Source organism: Saccostrea cucullata, unplaced genomic scaffold (genome assembly GCF_032062105.1).
Source record: "Saccostrea cucullata isolate Sc308-1 unplaced genomic scaffold, CSIRO_AGI_Scuc_v1 ctg159, whole genome shotgun sequence".
Lineage (NCBI taxonomy): Eukaryota > Metazoa > Mollusca > Bivalvia > Ostreida > Ostreidae > Saccostrea > Saccostrea cuccullata.
Window position 1 is genome coordinate 430915 of NW_026936852.1, and position 15845 is coordinate 446759.

The 15845-nt window shown below is 32.5% G+C and overlaps 1 protein-coding gene across 4 annotated transcripts; it reads right to left on the minus strand.

Moving 5' to 3' along the window:
* Nucleotides 1–723: 723 nt before the first annotated feature.
* Nucleotides 724–15629, minus strand: LOC134246738 (serine/threonine-protein kinase PAK 1-like). Of its 4 annotated transcripts, none has more exons than XM_062729096.1 (8): nt 15492–15629; nt 15165–15242; nt 8196–8386; nt 6358–6604; nt 5228–5366; nt 3552–3615; nt 2878–3360; nt 724–2551 (listed from the first exon to the last, which is right to left on the minus strand). In XM_062729096.1, exons 3-8 carry the CDS (start codon nt 8378–8380, stop codon nt 2233–2235), a joined length of 1437 nt encoding a protein of 478 aa, XP_062585080.1. In that variant the 5' UTR covers nt 8381–8386; nt 15165–15242; nt 15492–15629; the 3' UTR covers nt 724–2232. The 4 variants fall into 4 exon arrangements, with proteins under 4 accessions (XP_062585080.1, XP_062585079.1, XP_062585078.1 ...); XM_062729095.1 differs by lacking the exon at nt 8196–8386 and adding an exon at nt 8907–9140; XM_062729094.1 differs by lacking the exons at nt 15165–15242; nt 15492–15629 and adding an exon at nt 15043–15147.
* Between the last annotated feature and the right edge of the window lie 216 nt (nt 15630–15845).

A 15845-nucleotide genomic window follows, 5' to 3' on the forward strand; every position in this document is an offset into this window, starting at 1 on the left:
TTAATAAAAATGAAATTCAGCAATACAATGTTCTATTTTTCTTAGGTAATGAAGGTCAATGGGTCAGAATTCATAATACATCGGAAACATCTTGTTACAAGTAATGCAAAAGTCAAATATGAAAGTCCTATCTCCTCTCAATCAAAAGTTATAAGGAAAGATATTTTACTTTTGAAAAGGTCAAAGTCACAGGGCAAAAGTCATTGTATACTTAAAAAGGCCTTGTAACAAGTAATGTATATGTGTAATATAATAAAAGGCCCTATCTTTTCTCTTTCAAAAGTTACCAAGTACTAGTATATGTAATGTTAATTTTTTTAAATAAGTAGGTATAAATTTTCAAGGTCAAGTTCATTGGGCCAAGAATCATATTTGCAAATGTCTTGTCACAGGTAATGTACATGTGGAAAATGAAATCCCTATCATTTTCATTCATTAGTAATGACTATGGTTATAGTTTTTGTGACAGCAGAAGAGACAAACGAGATATAATTTCCCCTCACTTTCGTGAAATGGGGGATAACAAACAAATGCCATATCACACATTTGTGAAATGAATTTATTTCATACACCATAATATCTTTTTAAGAAATGGCTTCATTAGTAAAAGTTGATCATCTCCCTTGAAACTTGAACCCCCAGCCCCTTCTTGGTCTATAAAGTACTACGTACAATGTGAACTTTAAACCTTGGAAATCAGCATGAAAAATGTTAATGCGTCACTGTGGCATGAAACATTTATTTCCTGTTCATCATAATACTTCATTATGTAGCAACAAATAAGTACCTAACACATTATACATTAATGGATCAAGTTTACATTTACAATGAACCGGAATATCCCAGCTGTTGTTCAGATTTAAATGATGAATTTCCTTTTCGTAATGATTTTGGAGCAGCATAGGTTTCCCTTCGTAACAATGTACAGATTTTTACATAATAATTTTATAAGTTCGGTTAATGTAACTAACCAACTTTTCCAAAAAAAATTAAGTATTGATAAGTGTACAATGATCTTAAAATACAGTCCAAAAAAATATAACTTGGGCAAGGTGACCAGCACACACAGTGATTGATCTACATGTAACAGTATAAATTCCTACTGAGGTATTACTCTAAATTCTACCTTTAAAAATAAAATTAAAATATACATTTATTATTAAAAAAAGGTCACTTATTAATCAGGAATACATACTGGAAAGATTGTGACAGAAATTTTAATATACATAATAATTAAGTAGGAAAATGCAATCAGTAAAAAAAAAATATGTATATAAATCAACAATATACAAATGGAATGTAGTATTATATATAACATAATTCTGATAAACTGATAAACAGCAAAGCAATACAAACAGGTCACATGATCATCATGTGATGCAGACTAACACCTTATATATATATATGCAAGCACACACACATTCATACAGACGTTTTCTTAAATCTCGCCATCCCAAGTACCAAGTATTCGCTGTATGAAATATTACAGGAATGTAGAAGTAAATTATAAAATGGAAAGAATTATAAATTCTTTCTCATATTTAGCTTGGACAGCCGCAAATGTATCCTTTAGAATGTTTTTGTCAGAATGTCACACAGATTCATAAATCCATTCTAGAAAAATATATAAAATTTCAGAAAAATGAGATCAATATATTTAACCTCATCTTTACATGTACAATACAAGGAGGACATGCTTTTTACACATCCAATTATATATTATGACTGTCATTTGTGAAGAAAGTTTAAAGAAGTTTTGGGCTTACAGTCTGCAAGCCTAAAAGTTGAAGAACACACAGAAAAAGTGAAAAATGAATTATGTGGAACAATGAAAGACAACTCAAAACTTCTCTTACACACTGATTGTAACAACAGAGATGCCAAAATTAAAATGAATTGGGCAGACATAAATTCAAATTAAATCACTTAAGTGGAGTTGTTGAAAAGTTATGTCTACAAATGACACAAATTATTGCTTTACTTTATATACTAGTATCTGCTAAGTGAGGTAAAACTTACACTGAAATCTACACCTGCATTAAAGATTAAGAAAACTAAAAATGCTTAATTCATGGTCTTAATATGAAAACAGTTTTCAGTTCTTTCAAATCAAATGAAAAAATATTTTCACAACTGCAGACACACAGAGAAAATTTTGCATGTGCTCATTTGTGTACAGAAAGTCCTCCCATGCATGGTGTCAAAATTACAAAATCTATGTACATTTGCAAACTAGTGCCCTGTAGCTTGCTTAGCAGCTACAATTAGGGGTCGGAGAGTTTTAAGGTCTTTCGCACATTTAAGGAAGTCATGCAGAAGGAGTTCATCGGTATCGGCTCTCGTCTCCACATCCACTTCCAGCGTCCGGTCGATGAATTGCTGAAGTAATTTGGACAGCTTCTCAAAATTCTTAATTTCGGGTTTCCCCTTGGTTGCTATTCTATAAATAGCCTTCAGTGGGGTTTCGTTCAGATAGGGGGGTTCTCCCTCCAACATTTCTATTATCATGATTCCCATTGACCAAACATCCACCTTCTTACCATAGTGCTTCCTGTAAAAAAGGATTTATGTTGACAACTAATCATGTAAGGTATGCACTAAAAAGCTGTAGACAGTTTTTTTAAAAAAATGTACTGCTGCGTTGTTGATAAGCATTAAAAGAGAGGGAGATGAACAATTCAATTCTATAAACAGTATTAACACATACACATTTTAAAGATCTAGATTTGCGTATAAGTTAAGATAGTTTTCATTTGTATAATGGATATTCAAATAAACAAACTGAAACAATATCATAAGAACATTTTCAATGCTGGAAAGCCATTCTTACATGTATCAACTAAAAGAAGAATTATTATTGACACAATAAACACTGACCTGGATACGACCTCGGGAGCCATCCAATATGGCGTTCCTACCATTGTCTGTCGCTTTGAGTTATCTCCACTTAGCTGAGCACAAAAGCCAAAGTCAGTTAGTTTGACTGACCCATTCATTCCTAGTAAAACATTGTCACTTTTAATATCCCTATGTATAATACCCTTAGAGTGCAAATAGTTCAAAGCTTGTAGGCACTCCCGGGTTACAGCTGCTATTTGTCCTTCATTCATTATGGTTTCCGTAACAACGTCAGTCAGTGCACCACCATCAAGGTATTCCATTACTACCCATAATTCATTTTTCTCAGACAGGAAGTAACAATCCAGGAAGTTGACTATGTTTTGATGTCGGTAGGTTTTCATCACCTCAATTTCTGTTATAAGGAGCTCCTTCTTCGGCTGGTTGGTTAGATCCATAGATTTAATGGCTACCACTGCATCATGATCTTTAGGTTTCGCACTATACACACAACCAGATGCTCTGAAAAAGGATAACATCAAATCTTAACTTTACTTATTCTTTCCTCTCATGTCTTAAAAGTAGTCTAAAATGGATTGAAGAATTATGTATTGTTTAAATCTTCCATACATTACCTTCTATTGCTATTCATGTTACAAGTGTCAATTTATCATTACTGAGAGTTAATATATCAGAAGAAACACAACCCTTACCCTGCCCCAAGCTTCTTTGAGATGGTGTACTTTGCAGTGGGATCCCCAGGTGAAGCAAGTGCTCCTGAAAAAAAAATCCATTAGCTTCAAAAGATAGTTACAATACTATAACTATAGTTCTAATAATGCAAAATATATACCGTATAAGTAGAAATTTTAGCGAGGATTTGATTTTGGCAATATTAGCGAGGCTGTTGAGATCGCTAAAATTGAATATCGCTAAAAATAAATTGCGTGTTATTTGTACTAGCTTCTTAAAGGAGCATTTTAAAATCGCTAAAATTAATTCTTGCTAAAAATAAAATACCCATTTTTAAGGAGAAATCGCTAAATTTGTGTCTCACTAAAATTTCCACTTATACGGTATATTACATTCATCTATAGCAATTGCAAAACAAAACTTGACATAAAAAGGCAGTTAAGTTTACATACATCATAAAGTTAAGTAAAAAACAAACAATTAATTTAATTATTTCAAAAATACTCAAAAATTATTAAAATCTATAACTAGTAAGGTGCAATGCTACAGAAAAACATTACATTTAATTTTACCGCCGGTTGAAAATTTGGCCGGTTTAGACTATCCGACTGTGAGTCCAACACAAAAATGCAGGAAAATACTACTTTTGAAAATTTCGTTGTTTATTTACAAGTACTTCATACACATAATATAAAATATAATTTAATAATGAAATAAATTAACATTTTGGAGTCCAGAAATTATTAAATAGTCCCACATGACTTAAAGTATTTTCTTGTTTGTTCACGAAGTTTGAAAGTCGGGTGAAATGTTACTTAAATCAAAATCTAAGGCACGCATAATATAGGCCTACTATATATCAAGCGGTCTGGGTTTCGCTTGTCAAAGAGTTCCTTCAATGTATAAACAGTAATGCACAATTATTTACGATGTGCTAATTATTGGATTGAACTTTTAATTTTTATGTAAAAAAAAAATACGTCTTCCCCCACAGTGTTATGGCGCCATTTTGAAATGCGTTCGATTTTCGATCCCGATTATTATTTTGATTTGTAAATCACGTACATATATTTTGTGTTTATGTTATGATGTGGTAAAAGGAGTTAAAACAAAGTTATTTTTTTTAAATTGTAATTTAATCATATAATATATTTTTCAAGTGAGCTGCGTCACCGCCGCATTTCACAGAGTGCGTCTTATGGCACTAATGCTAATGTAAACACGTATTATCATTCCACCACGAAAAAATTGCTTTTAAAACTAGGTGTGGCCAATATAAATGATTACCGTTAATTATGACAGACCAGTTGGCCGTTTACAGAATAGACAGTATCCAGACTACACAGAATTTTTTCTAATGAATTTGTTAAAGAAGTGCATGGGACTAAAATTTATAGACGGAATGTAAAAAACAGGCCAGTCTGGTTCAAATTTTACTGTATTTCGTTATAGTGGAAATGGTCTAATCCTACAACTGTGTATAAATCTGACACACTGTGAATTCCAACATTATATTTTTTTCCCATTTTACTGCTTTCCATGTTTCTTTACCCTGTGTTATACGACATCCTGTCTATTCCAACACAAATTTGTCTTTCAGAGCCTGTCGGATTAGACAGGTCTTACTGTATGACAATCACAATAACAAATAAAGAGAACTAAAAACAGATAAAATGGGAGAAAAAAGACGCCTTACGCAGGCCTTCGTTGATCTCTTCATCAGACATGTTTTTCTTCTGAGACTTAGGTCGCCGTGTGATGACTTCAGGTTCATGTTCTTTTTCGTTGTTGTCAAGGGTAACATTCTTAACTCCATCCACTATATCACCTTTATGCTGAAAAAAGAAATCGACAAAGTCTTAAAATCACAAGCATGTGTTCTACATGTAAAGCAGATCTTCAAACATTTTACGTGCATATTTTGATTTTAAGATCCAATAAATATTCATTTACAAATATATATACATCATATACAGTGAAATTTTCAACACAAATTTTAATTTTTGTCACGTTCATCCCATTGTCAATGAATGATTTGATATAAATGGTTAATATATATCAAATGTACAAATAGTGAAATTTAAAATAACCCTGTATGCAGTAAATAATTTTAGACCTAATGAGAACAATATGTCAACACTGATATCATCTCCCTTAGCTTAGAAGATATATATGGCACGCCAAATTCACAAAAATGAGCTAAACATAGTTTCACAGTCAATAAAGTACGTTTATTGGTTATAAACTATAGTTTACGGACTGTAAACTATAGTGAACAATGTTAATCTATATTTTACATCTGTAAACACAGTTAACGCGATAATCTCTCTATACTTAACACCGAAAACAATCATTTTGTGTTTGGAGTTTCACGATTTGTAAACTATGGTTTACAACTCTTAACTATATTTAACGATCTGATAAGTAATCTTAACTATAGTTTATGATTGTAAATTATAATTTACAAACGTGAATCTATGTTTATCAACAAAATCTATTGTTAACGTTTCATTACAATATGTAGCAACATAAACAGTTAACAACCCTTAAATATAGTTTACAGATGAAAACTATAGTTAATGAATTGTAAACTATAGTTCATGGTTTGTAAACTATAGTTTACAGTCGATAAACCTGTTTATCAACTGTGAAACTATGTTTAGCTCATTTTTGTGAATTTGGCGTGCCATAGATATACATGCAAAAAACCTTAAGATTACCCCATAGATATAATATATTCACTTTTATGTGATTATCCACAAAAGAAATAAGTAATTTTATGAATGTTTTTCCAATTACTTTAAAATGTCCATAAATGCAACTTACTTCAGAATCTGAGGGTGTCCTCTCAAACACTGGTGACTCGACCGTATGAGGGGCGGGGGGTTGCTCTTCATTGGATTTTTTACTGCTGCGTTTCTCTTCGTCGCTATAATCTAGTTCGTCATCAGACTCTGCCACAGATTCCTGGATTTGCATAAACTTGCCCACTCCTGGTTTTTTCTTGACTGATTTGGTGAAAGTCCGCAGTGAATTAATCACAGCCTCTGGATTGGCTGCCTGGTCAGCCTTCCTATAATCAACCAATCAAAGTAAGTTAGCACTCATACACACTGTCGACTACAAACTTTCATTTTCAAATCAGAAATTTTTGCTTAAGCTTGAAATGAAGTTTCAGAAAGTTTTACAGTACAGAGAGTATTTTTGCTATCTTGAAAAAAATGTTATTCTTTTGACCTTTGGTTATGAAGAGTCCTCCAAAACCACCCAATAAGGTTAAAATATAACCCAGCATTATATATACATGGATTGCATAATTCAAATATGGTCCAATTGTTTTTTGTTATTTGAATTCCTGTATACAATTACATTTTAAACTAGTTCATTTCAATTTCTATTTAAGTATATCCGTAAAAAGGAAGAAATGAATACAATGAATGAAACAAAAGTACTGCACAGATATATTATGGTATTTGGAATGAAAGAGTGCAGACTGTGATATACAATGCAGATTGATCATAGAAGACACCCCCCCCTCCACGGCCCAAATTTCTTCTTGTACATGTATATATTAATATCAACAAGCTGCTTTAAATGCTCATTTCTAAACACATGGAATTTCTTAATTAAAGGGCCCCCTGCACTCAAAGAAATTTGTCAGTATTAAACACTTGCTTCATTAACATAAAATAAACATTGGCATAATCAATTGCAATTTTTAACAGTTGTATATGGATTCTTAAGGACAATATAATATTGGAAAGACTTTTTTTGAATATGAAGATATAATGTTGGAATACTTAAAAATTGGAACAGAAATTATAAGGAAGACTAGTAAATATTGATAAGACTTTTAGTTAACATGGTAAATATAAGATTTATATGACACACTAACATGATTAAGAAGTATTGATATACTGGAAAATAAATGATATACTACACGAATTATAGCATATATGAAATGGAAGATATGTTTAATAAGAAGACAAATAAATTGGATGACTTCGTATATATTTGAGAACTTATAATATGAATTAAAAAATTTAAAGTAACACAGGAAAACTTATATGTTGGAAGACTTAATTTACATATGAAGACATATGATATTAGAAAACTTACGATAGTTTGGAAGACTTTTGTTATAAAGGAAGTCTTAAGATATATTGGAAGACTTAAGATACATTTTGGAAGGCATTCGATATATTGGAAGACTTATAATACATATGAAGACTTACGATATTTGAAAACTTATGACAGAATGGAAGACTTGCACTTTATTGGAAGACTTTTGTTACCAAGGAAGACTTATGATTTATTTTGGAGGACACGATATATTTGAAGACTTATGCTACACAGGAAGACTTGACTCACAATATGTTACATAGGATGACTTGTGTTATATTGGAAGTAGTAATTGAAAGACTAATGAAATATTGGAAGATTTACATTACAAAGGAAGATTTATGATATATTGAAAAACTAACATAATGATGGAAAACATTCATAGGAAGACTTACGATACATCGGAAGACTTACAATAACTGAAGACTCACAATATAATTGAAGACTTACGATAGATAATAGAAGACTTATATAAAAAGACTTAGGATATATTGGAAGACCTAAGATACATTGGAAGACTTACGATATTTAGGAAGACTTACGATATATTGGAGGACTGAAGTAAAGCATTCCATGCTGGTGGGAGCCCCTCAAAATCTCCGGTTGCTGCGTTAAAACCTACGTGAAAGTTGTGTTTGACTGCAGTGGGGGGCCCAATATTCATAGCTGGGGCCGTGTCGGATGAGGAAGACCCTGAAGGTCGCTTCTTGCCAATCTTGAAAGGCATGCTTAACTGAAGCAGAAAGAAAAAGCAATAAATATGATTATAAAGCAAGAATTGTATACACTATATATAAATACTCGGTCTGTACCTCAACCAAATCATCCTTTATCAATAATGGGGCCCAGATCAGGCCACTACAGGAATTATTTTATTTTGATATAAAGATAAAATTATCAATAAGGATAAAGTTTCTTCTTGCTTGTACTGATAAGGAAAGATTCAGGTTGAGGTATGATTTGTGTAATACATGAGTACAATTCAATCATGCTGCTAAAGTGAAAGTACAATTTCATTATATCTTGCTACATATATAAATACAAGTACACTGTTAGTACAGGGGTTACAGAGAGCAGATACACCAATATCCATGGGATTTATACACTCGAATCATGATGCAAATGCAGGATTCCTGGAGTCAGAAACAGGATCAAGACAAACTCTCAGACACAGATCCAGGATAAATAAGGAGCGAATCCCAATGACAGCACTGGGAGCAGACCCAGAGATCCACGGCTGGCAAGCTACTTACGAAATGTCTGCTGATTTTAAGAGTTTTTTCCATGTCTCTGAGAGGACTAGATCTCCAGTCACCATGTCAATGTTTATGTGCAGGTTATGTTTGACCCCCATGGGGAAACCAATTTCGTGAATCTCTGAGGACTGAGCCGAATCTTGTTTGCCATGTTTCTCCGTAGCTCCAGGTCCAGAGCGACGTTTTTTGATCTTTTTAATGAAACTCATGCTCACTTCCTGTCTAAAGGAACTATTAAAAAATAGTTTCAAAATAATACAGTCTTATGCAAATGTACCCTGACTGCATATTATACTGTCTATATAAAACGAGAGCAAGACCATAAAAGCCATACATGTATTTCTTTTAAATTATCAGTGTATCTACATACTTAAGGTTCACAACTCTCTGATAAGAAAGATAACTCCCATTAACATTTCTTTATAAAAAAATAAACATAGAAAAGATCATAGCCTGGTCAAGCTTTGCCCATCAAGGTATGCTGAAATGGTATGTATGACTCTGTTTCACCAAAGAACTTATGACTAACTAAGACCAAAATATAATTCTACATATAATTTTTCTAATCAAAATTGTATTGAAAATCGTTTATTAATCTTTTTTAAAAGGATTGTATAAAGATGTTTTACACTAGCAATTTTAAACAGAATATTGCAAAACCACAGTTTTGAGTTTTAGTCTATGTTCTTTTGCAAAATGGGTCCCTGGTTTGGGACAAATCAATTTCTTTTTCATAAGAAATATTGTTAGTGTAAAAGTAAAATTTGATGAGTGAATTGAGGGACAATAAACTTTATATAAAGATGGAAATAAAAATGCACACATTTTCCATAACTGCAATCCTTATCAATATAATTCATTAAAATCCTTTTCTAATTTCATTAAACAAACCAAGACAAGATGTTAAAACCATGAACAGATTTCTACTCCAATAGACTTTGTTTGATAAGGAGAGATGCACACAATACAGGAAGTATACTGACAATGCCGGTTATCAGTGCACTGTAAAATAATTCAGCTTTAAAAAGACACTTCATTTGCATGACAAGGCTGTATGCTCTATAAAGAGACTGTGTCTGTCATTAAAATAAAAAAAACTCAACTTCCTTGATATAAAGCTCTTCTACAGTGAACTGTGTAATGCAATAAGATATCCCTTGAAAACAAATCACTTACTATGTAGTGTATTATAGTCCCTGGGTTTCAAAGAATAAATGCAATGTAATGACACAACATTTAATTCTATATGCCAGGCAGCATTGTAAGCTGTAATAAGTTGTTATCTGATATTTTAATCACACAAATGATAAAAAACAGAGGGAATTCTATCAAATAATCCAAAACACCATTTTTGAGAACTATTTCAATTGCCGGTTAAAGAATTCCGAGCAAAAAATTACATCATGATCCAAGTAGATAGCATTTGATAAGCGTACAGATATTAAGTGTTTTAAATATGACATCCCCCGTTATTATTTACATATAATTTAAAACAGAGCATGAATTGAAATGAAATCTACATTTTTTAAAAGTAGGCACAAGTTCAGATCCACCAGTCAAGGTTGAAACATTAACTGATATTACCTGTGTAGTGTATAATTCTCAATGTAAAACCATGAACACACAATTAGCGGAAGTTAATAGTCAACTTTTAAAGACATATTTGTTCCACATTTATAATATTGCCGTAAACATATTTATCAACAGTAACTTCCACAATCAACTTCCCTGAACAAACTTCTACGACAGAGTCACTTGTTAACTTGTATTTATAGCAACACCATGTTGGCATAATTGTAACACATACAAAAGTGCAAAAACAAGCTTGCATGAAATTCAGCAACACATCCCAGGGTCACAATGTTTCCTTGTAATTTAGGTTTTTTCGTTCCTGTAATTCTGTAAATTTTTTTCTGCTGTTTGATTTGATCTTCCTGCACACTAATTATCGAGTTGTTTCCCCGTCTTCTAAATGTTAAACATTCAAGGCGCTGGTCAAAAACTAAACTGTTGTGAATGTTGACACTAGTGATGTGTTATTCATCATGACAAGACCCAGAAAAACAAAGACTAACAAATAAAGATGATTTTAAGGTGAGACATAATGTAGATATATATAATGCTCTGATGCTGACACAATCCTTGAAGAGAATTCAAACTTGTGTCAATTCCATCATTCCACAACAGTGAATGACAACTTTCTTAGAGGTATCTAGCCAAGTAACAGCTAAGATACTATTTATATGAAATTTATGTATGTATAATAATTCTTCAACTTCATGTTCACTGTGCTTTTGACTATTTGATTCACCCAAAATTAAAAGAATATGCTAAGATAAAAGACCTATAACCAATAGTTAAAATTAAATGATGTATCTGATTCTCAGCTATACTAATTGTAAACTTACTACATTGCAATGACTAGGCTTAAGATCAATATTTATAATATCTACACAATTAGGTACAACAACAGTCAACCAGTAGCTGCACGGGCCTATCCAATAACTTCTTTCATTTAGTACATGTAAACAATCAACAGTCTTTAACTGTAAAATTTTTGGATATAATCTTCTGAAATTCTCTCTATAAAATTTTAAAAACACTTTCATTACGTTCATTATATCTTTAATCATGTGCCTTAATTATATGTTCATTTGTTCATGTATCTAATGCCTTAAATAATAATCCTGAGCTCGATTTCCTACGTTAATAACTGTAAACATACCATAAAACCAGCACTTCTACACCACTGAATACACTACTTACTACAAATTCTACAATGCTTTGTTACCAGTGTGCTAAGCACATCATAAATTAACATAAAAACACCAACATGATTGCCTAATCATTAACATGATAGAAGAACAAATGAATGAACTGAGTACATCTCCCGCCTGTTTTACTAGATCCCCTGGTTGTTATATTGCCAGCCTGGTGACAGACCGTTACAAGATGACAACTAAAATGATGAGATCTAACAGACCCCAAGGTATGGTATGACAGACACTGTAATGACAAAATACAGGTGGGGACTGCGTAGTACAGGTACTATTAAGGAGCAGGTCCTATCCTCAGCAACTTACACAGAAAAAAAGAGACCACAAATGGACTGTTGTCAACTTAAATGTATCTCCCCTTGAAAAAAATATTATACTTGATAACTGACCCAAAACAGACAACTGAAACATCTACTTCAACTGAGACAATTAATTTTCACTTTCAATTTTTAAGTACATAAACAATACATGTATCAAAGAGAAAAGTCTAAACTAAAGTCTGAATCCATAACTAGTTAGTACAATACTGTCAAAGATATTGAACAGACACTTGAAATATGGTCAGACTCATACAAGGGCATGGCAGGGTTCAAAATCAAAACACACAATGTGCATTATGAACTTATGAATCATTAAAACTAATTACAATTTCTCCTTAATTAACATTTGGCTATATAGATTATTTACATGCTGGTAACCCATCAGCTAGGATTTAAACATGATACACCATGTACACAGGCTTACATCCTCTTACCCAATAACAGGATTCACGTCTTAATTACTATCAACACTCACTCGCTCACATATACTTCAGTACATGTACCATCTCATTTCCTAAAATAATGTGAGTCAAGTTATATTGTTTAGATAGTTTAGATTTCCCTCACTGAACTTAAGAAATATTAGACTGTCCACTCAAATAACCAAGGCACCTGTCCAGGTTACAATACTTTAAGTCTTTAATACTTTTTCAGGATTAACCCCCCCCCCCCCATTTTTCATGAAAGCAAGGGGACATTAAATCGCATTTGTCTGTCAGTTGTCTGTCAAAAACCATGGTCATCAGATTCACTTTTAAATTAGAAGAGTTGGTGCTTTCATAGTTCACAAGAGCATTTAATACTTGTGAAAAGACCTTTCCAAATATACTATGAATTTTGACTCTGTGACCTTGTCCTTGAAGTTTTTCAAAATTTTAAATTATATTAAATTGATCATAAGTTTTGAGAGAGAAAGAATAAGGCTAAATTCATATCAAATATATACATATATTACCTGTGACAAGACTTTTCTAAATATGCTATGTTTGTTTTGACCCTGTGACCTTGACATTTGACCTACTTTTCAAAAACGTTTTCTTTCCTTGTAACTTTTGATTGAGAAGAGATAGGGTTTTCATAATTGACAAGGGTATAGCCTGTGACAAGATGTTTCTGATCATGATTTGATTTTTGACCCACTGACCTTGACATTCATGTTTGACCCAATCTATGTTTGACCTAATGTTAAAAACCTATAACTTTGGTGATAACTTTTAAATGACTTCATATTTGACACAATATGCCATATATAATGGCACCCCATCCACTAAGACTCAAAAAGCTGGGGACCACTATTCTTTGAATTTACTTGTTTTCCATATGTCCTGGCATTCATCACCATATTGCACTAATGAATCAACAGTTTCATAAGAAAAAGATGTGTTTGTGAAACAATGATGTCCCTGTATGGCAGTTTTTGGCAAAGGTAAAAGTTTTTCAAATGTTTCTCAATTGCAATTCAAACTCCAATGTCAAGAGATGAAAAATATTGCTACCCAAAGAAAGGACTTGTCTCAATTGATAAACCTTTGAAATATGAAAGTCCAAGCACTGACTATTTAAAAGTGATGGCCATTGTTGAAGTTTTCATGATGTGGGTCAAATTCCAAGGTCAAAGTCAAAGGGTCAATGTGAACATACATTGGGTATGGCCTAGGGCTGTCATGGGTACCTCAAATGACCCAGAACCACGGAACAATTAATTCAGGTCGGGTTTGGTTCTGTTTTTATGGAATTCAGTTCAGTTCCAATTTGTACAATAGAGTAGGTTTTACTATAAAAATGGCGTCTAAAATGAGAGATTCATTAGTACATTGCCATTATAAGGTGATTTAAATGATTTGGCATAATTGTTTTCTAGTCAGGAAACAACTTTAAACTAGTTATTATGTTGCTATTTCTTAGTTTAAATGAAAATAATTTTTTTGTTGTTGAATTTAATTTAATTCATGAGCTTTTATTCCATATTGTATACCCGAACCGAAAAACCTGAAACTGAACCTAAAAAATTAGAACCGACCTGACTCGAAAAATTTTGGAACCGTGATTAGCATGGCCTTATCCCATGGAATATAAGAAATATGCAAGTAAAATATGAAAGGCAACTGGTCTAAAGTTATGATCAAAGTTAAAAATTTTCAAAGGTAGGTCAAATAAGGATAAAGCTTTTCAAAAGTAGGCCAAGCTCCAAGGTCAAAAAGAAAACTCAACTTTATAGTTCAAGAACCTCTCAGAAACCGTTGTTTATCTCTGTCTCAGGCACATGCACCAATTAACCCCTCTAATGAGAGGTATAATTCTGATTTGGATAAATGACTATTCTTCTTTGATGAAAATTTTGTAACATGCTGAAAATGCAGAAAGGCCATTTCTAAATTTTGTCCTGCACAGTATACTTAGAGGGTGGAAATTTTCTGTTCAATATATCAATCAGATTTCTTTTGAAAAAGCATCCTAACCAATTTCAAAACAAAATATTATCCGAGAAAACAAGGGGTGGATAAACTTTTTTTTCAAAACAACTCAACATGTTTATATCTTGAGATTTTCAACATATTCAAGCTTTCATTAATCAACACATTATCATTAATCAACACATTACAGACGTACACGTACCATAATCCCCCCCCCCCTTTGATTTGCAAACTTGTTTTAGTCTAAAACTCAATTCAATTAATGCTTTAATATACTGTAAATAGGGAAAATTTTACTCCCCTTTTATTTTTGCCCTGTTTGCCTTGCTTTCATCAATGAAGAATTTATATCTGAGGATAAAAATAGCTGCAGTCAAAATATGTTTCCTTATTTACAAATTATGGGCACTCAAATGGGGGAAAAATCAGACCCCAGTTCATAAGTAATTGATAGTCTCACCAACCAGTGATTCTATTATCTTAACCAATCATCCATTAAGCATTCACGACTTTATTTCTACCACTCAGCAACCTCAAAATAAAGGACAGACACTTCAGTAAAAAGAGAAAATAACATGGAGTGTATAATACAGTATATATTATATACCATGATAGTACTTGCCCGTCTTTTAATACTAGACATCCTAGTCTCCATGGTAATATGAGAGTAAATTAAAGTCCAACATGTATTTGATATAATGAACAGGATGAGGACAAAGGAGAGAGTAACACTAGATACAATACCTAATCGTGAATTTTCCAGTTCCTGAACTCAGACCTCAAACTTCCTTATAAGGGATCTGCGCGCACGACTTGTGACATCTGCTCAAAATAGAAATCAACTGTATGCATATATCTGATCATAAGTATGTGATATGTATCGTAGATAAATATCAAAACTTATATTTAATGAATCCATTATGAAAACAGTGTGACTGACTTGTTTGGGGTTTCTATTTCTATATAGTGGTAAAGTTTGAGATATCTGTTTCGGTTTGTTGTGGAAACATTTCTCTAACAATGTTGAATCTAATTGCGTAATAACAAGGAAATTAAATGACAAACACTTACCAGTGATAGTTCATCTAGTATGGATACATGAGTAGTTTTCAAACTTGTCAAAAATGTGCAGACTTTCTTTTTTGGGCAGTTTCATTACTTCCTGAAATTTATTTCCGGAATTTTTTTCCCACAATGCATCGCTCGAAGTCAATCTAAGAAAGACAACTCTCTCTCTCTTCTGAATGTGACCATGGGATTTCGATCAAATAATATAAAATAGTTTTTTTTATGCCCCCATAAACGAAGTTTCGGGGGTATATAGTTTTTGTCGTGTCCGTCCGTCTTTTTGTCTGTCTCTCTGTCCGTTTGTCTGTTTGTCCACCAAAACTTTAACCTTGCCCATAACTTTAGATTTAGTGGAGG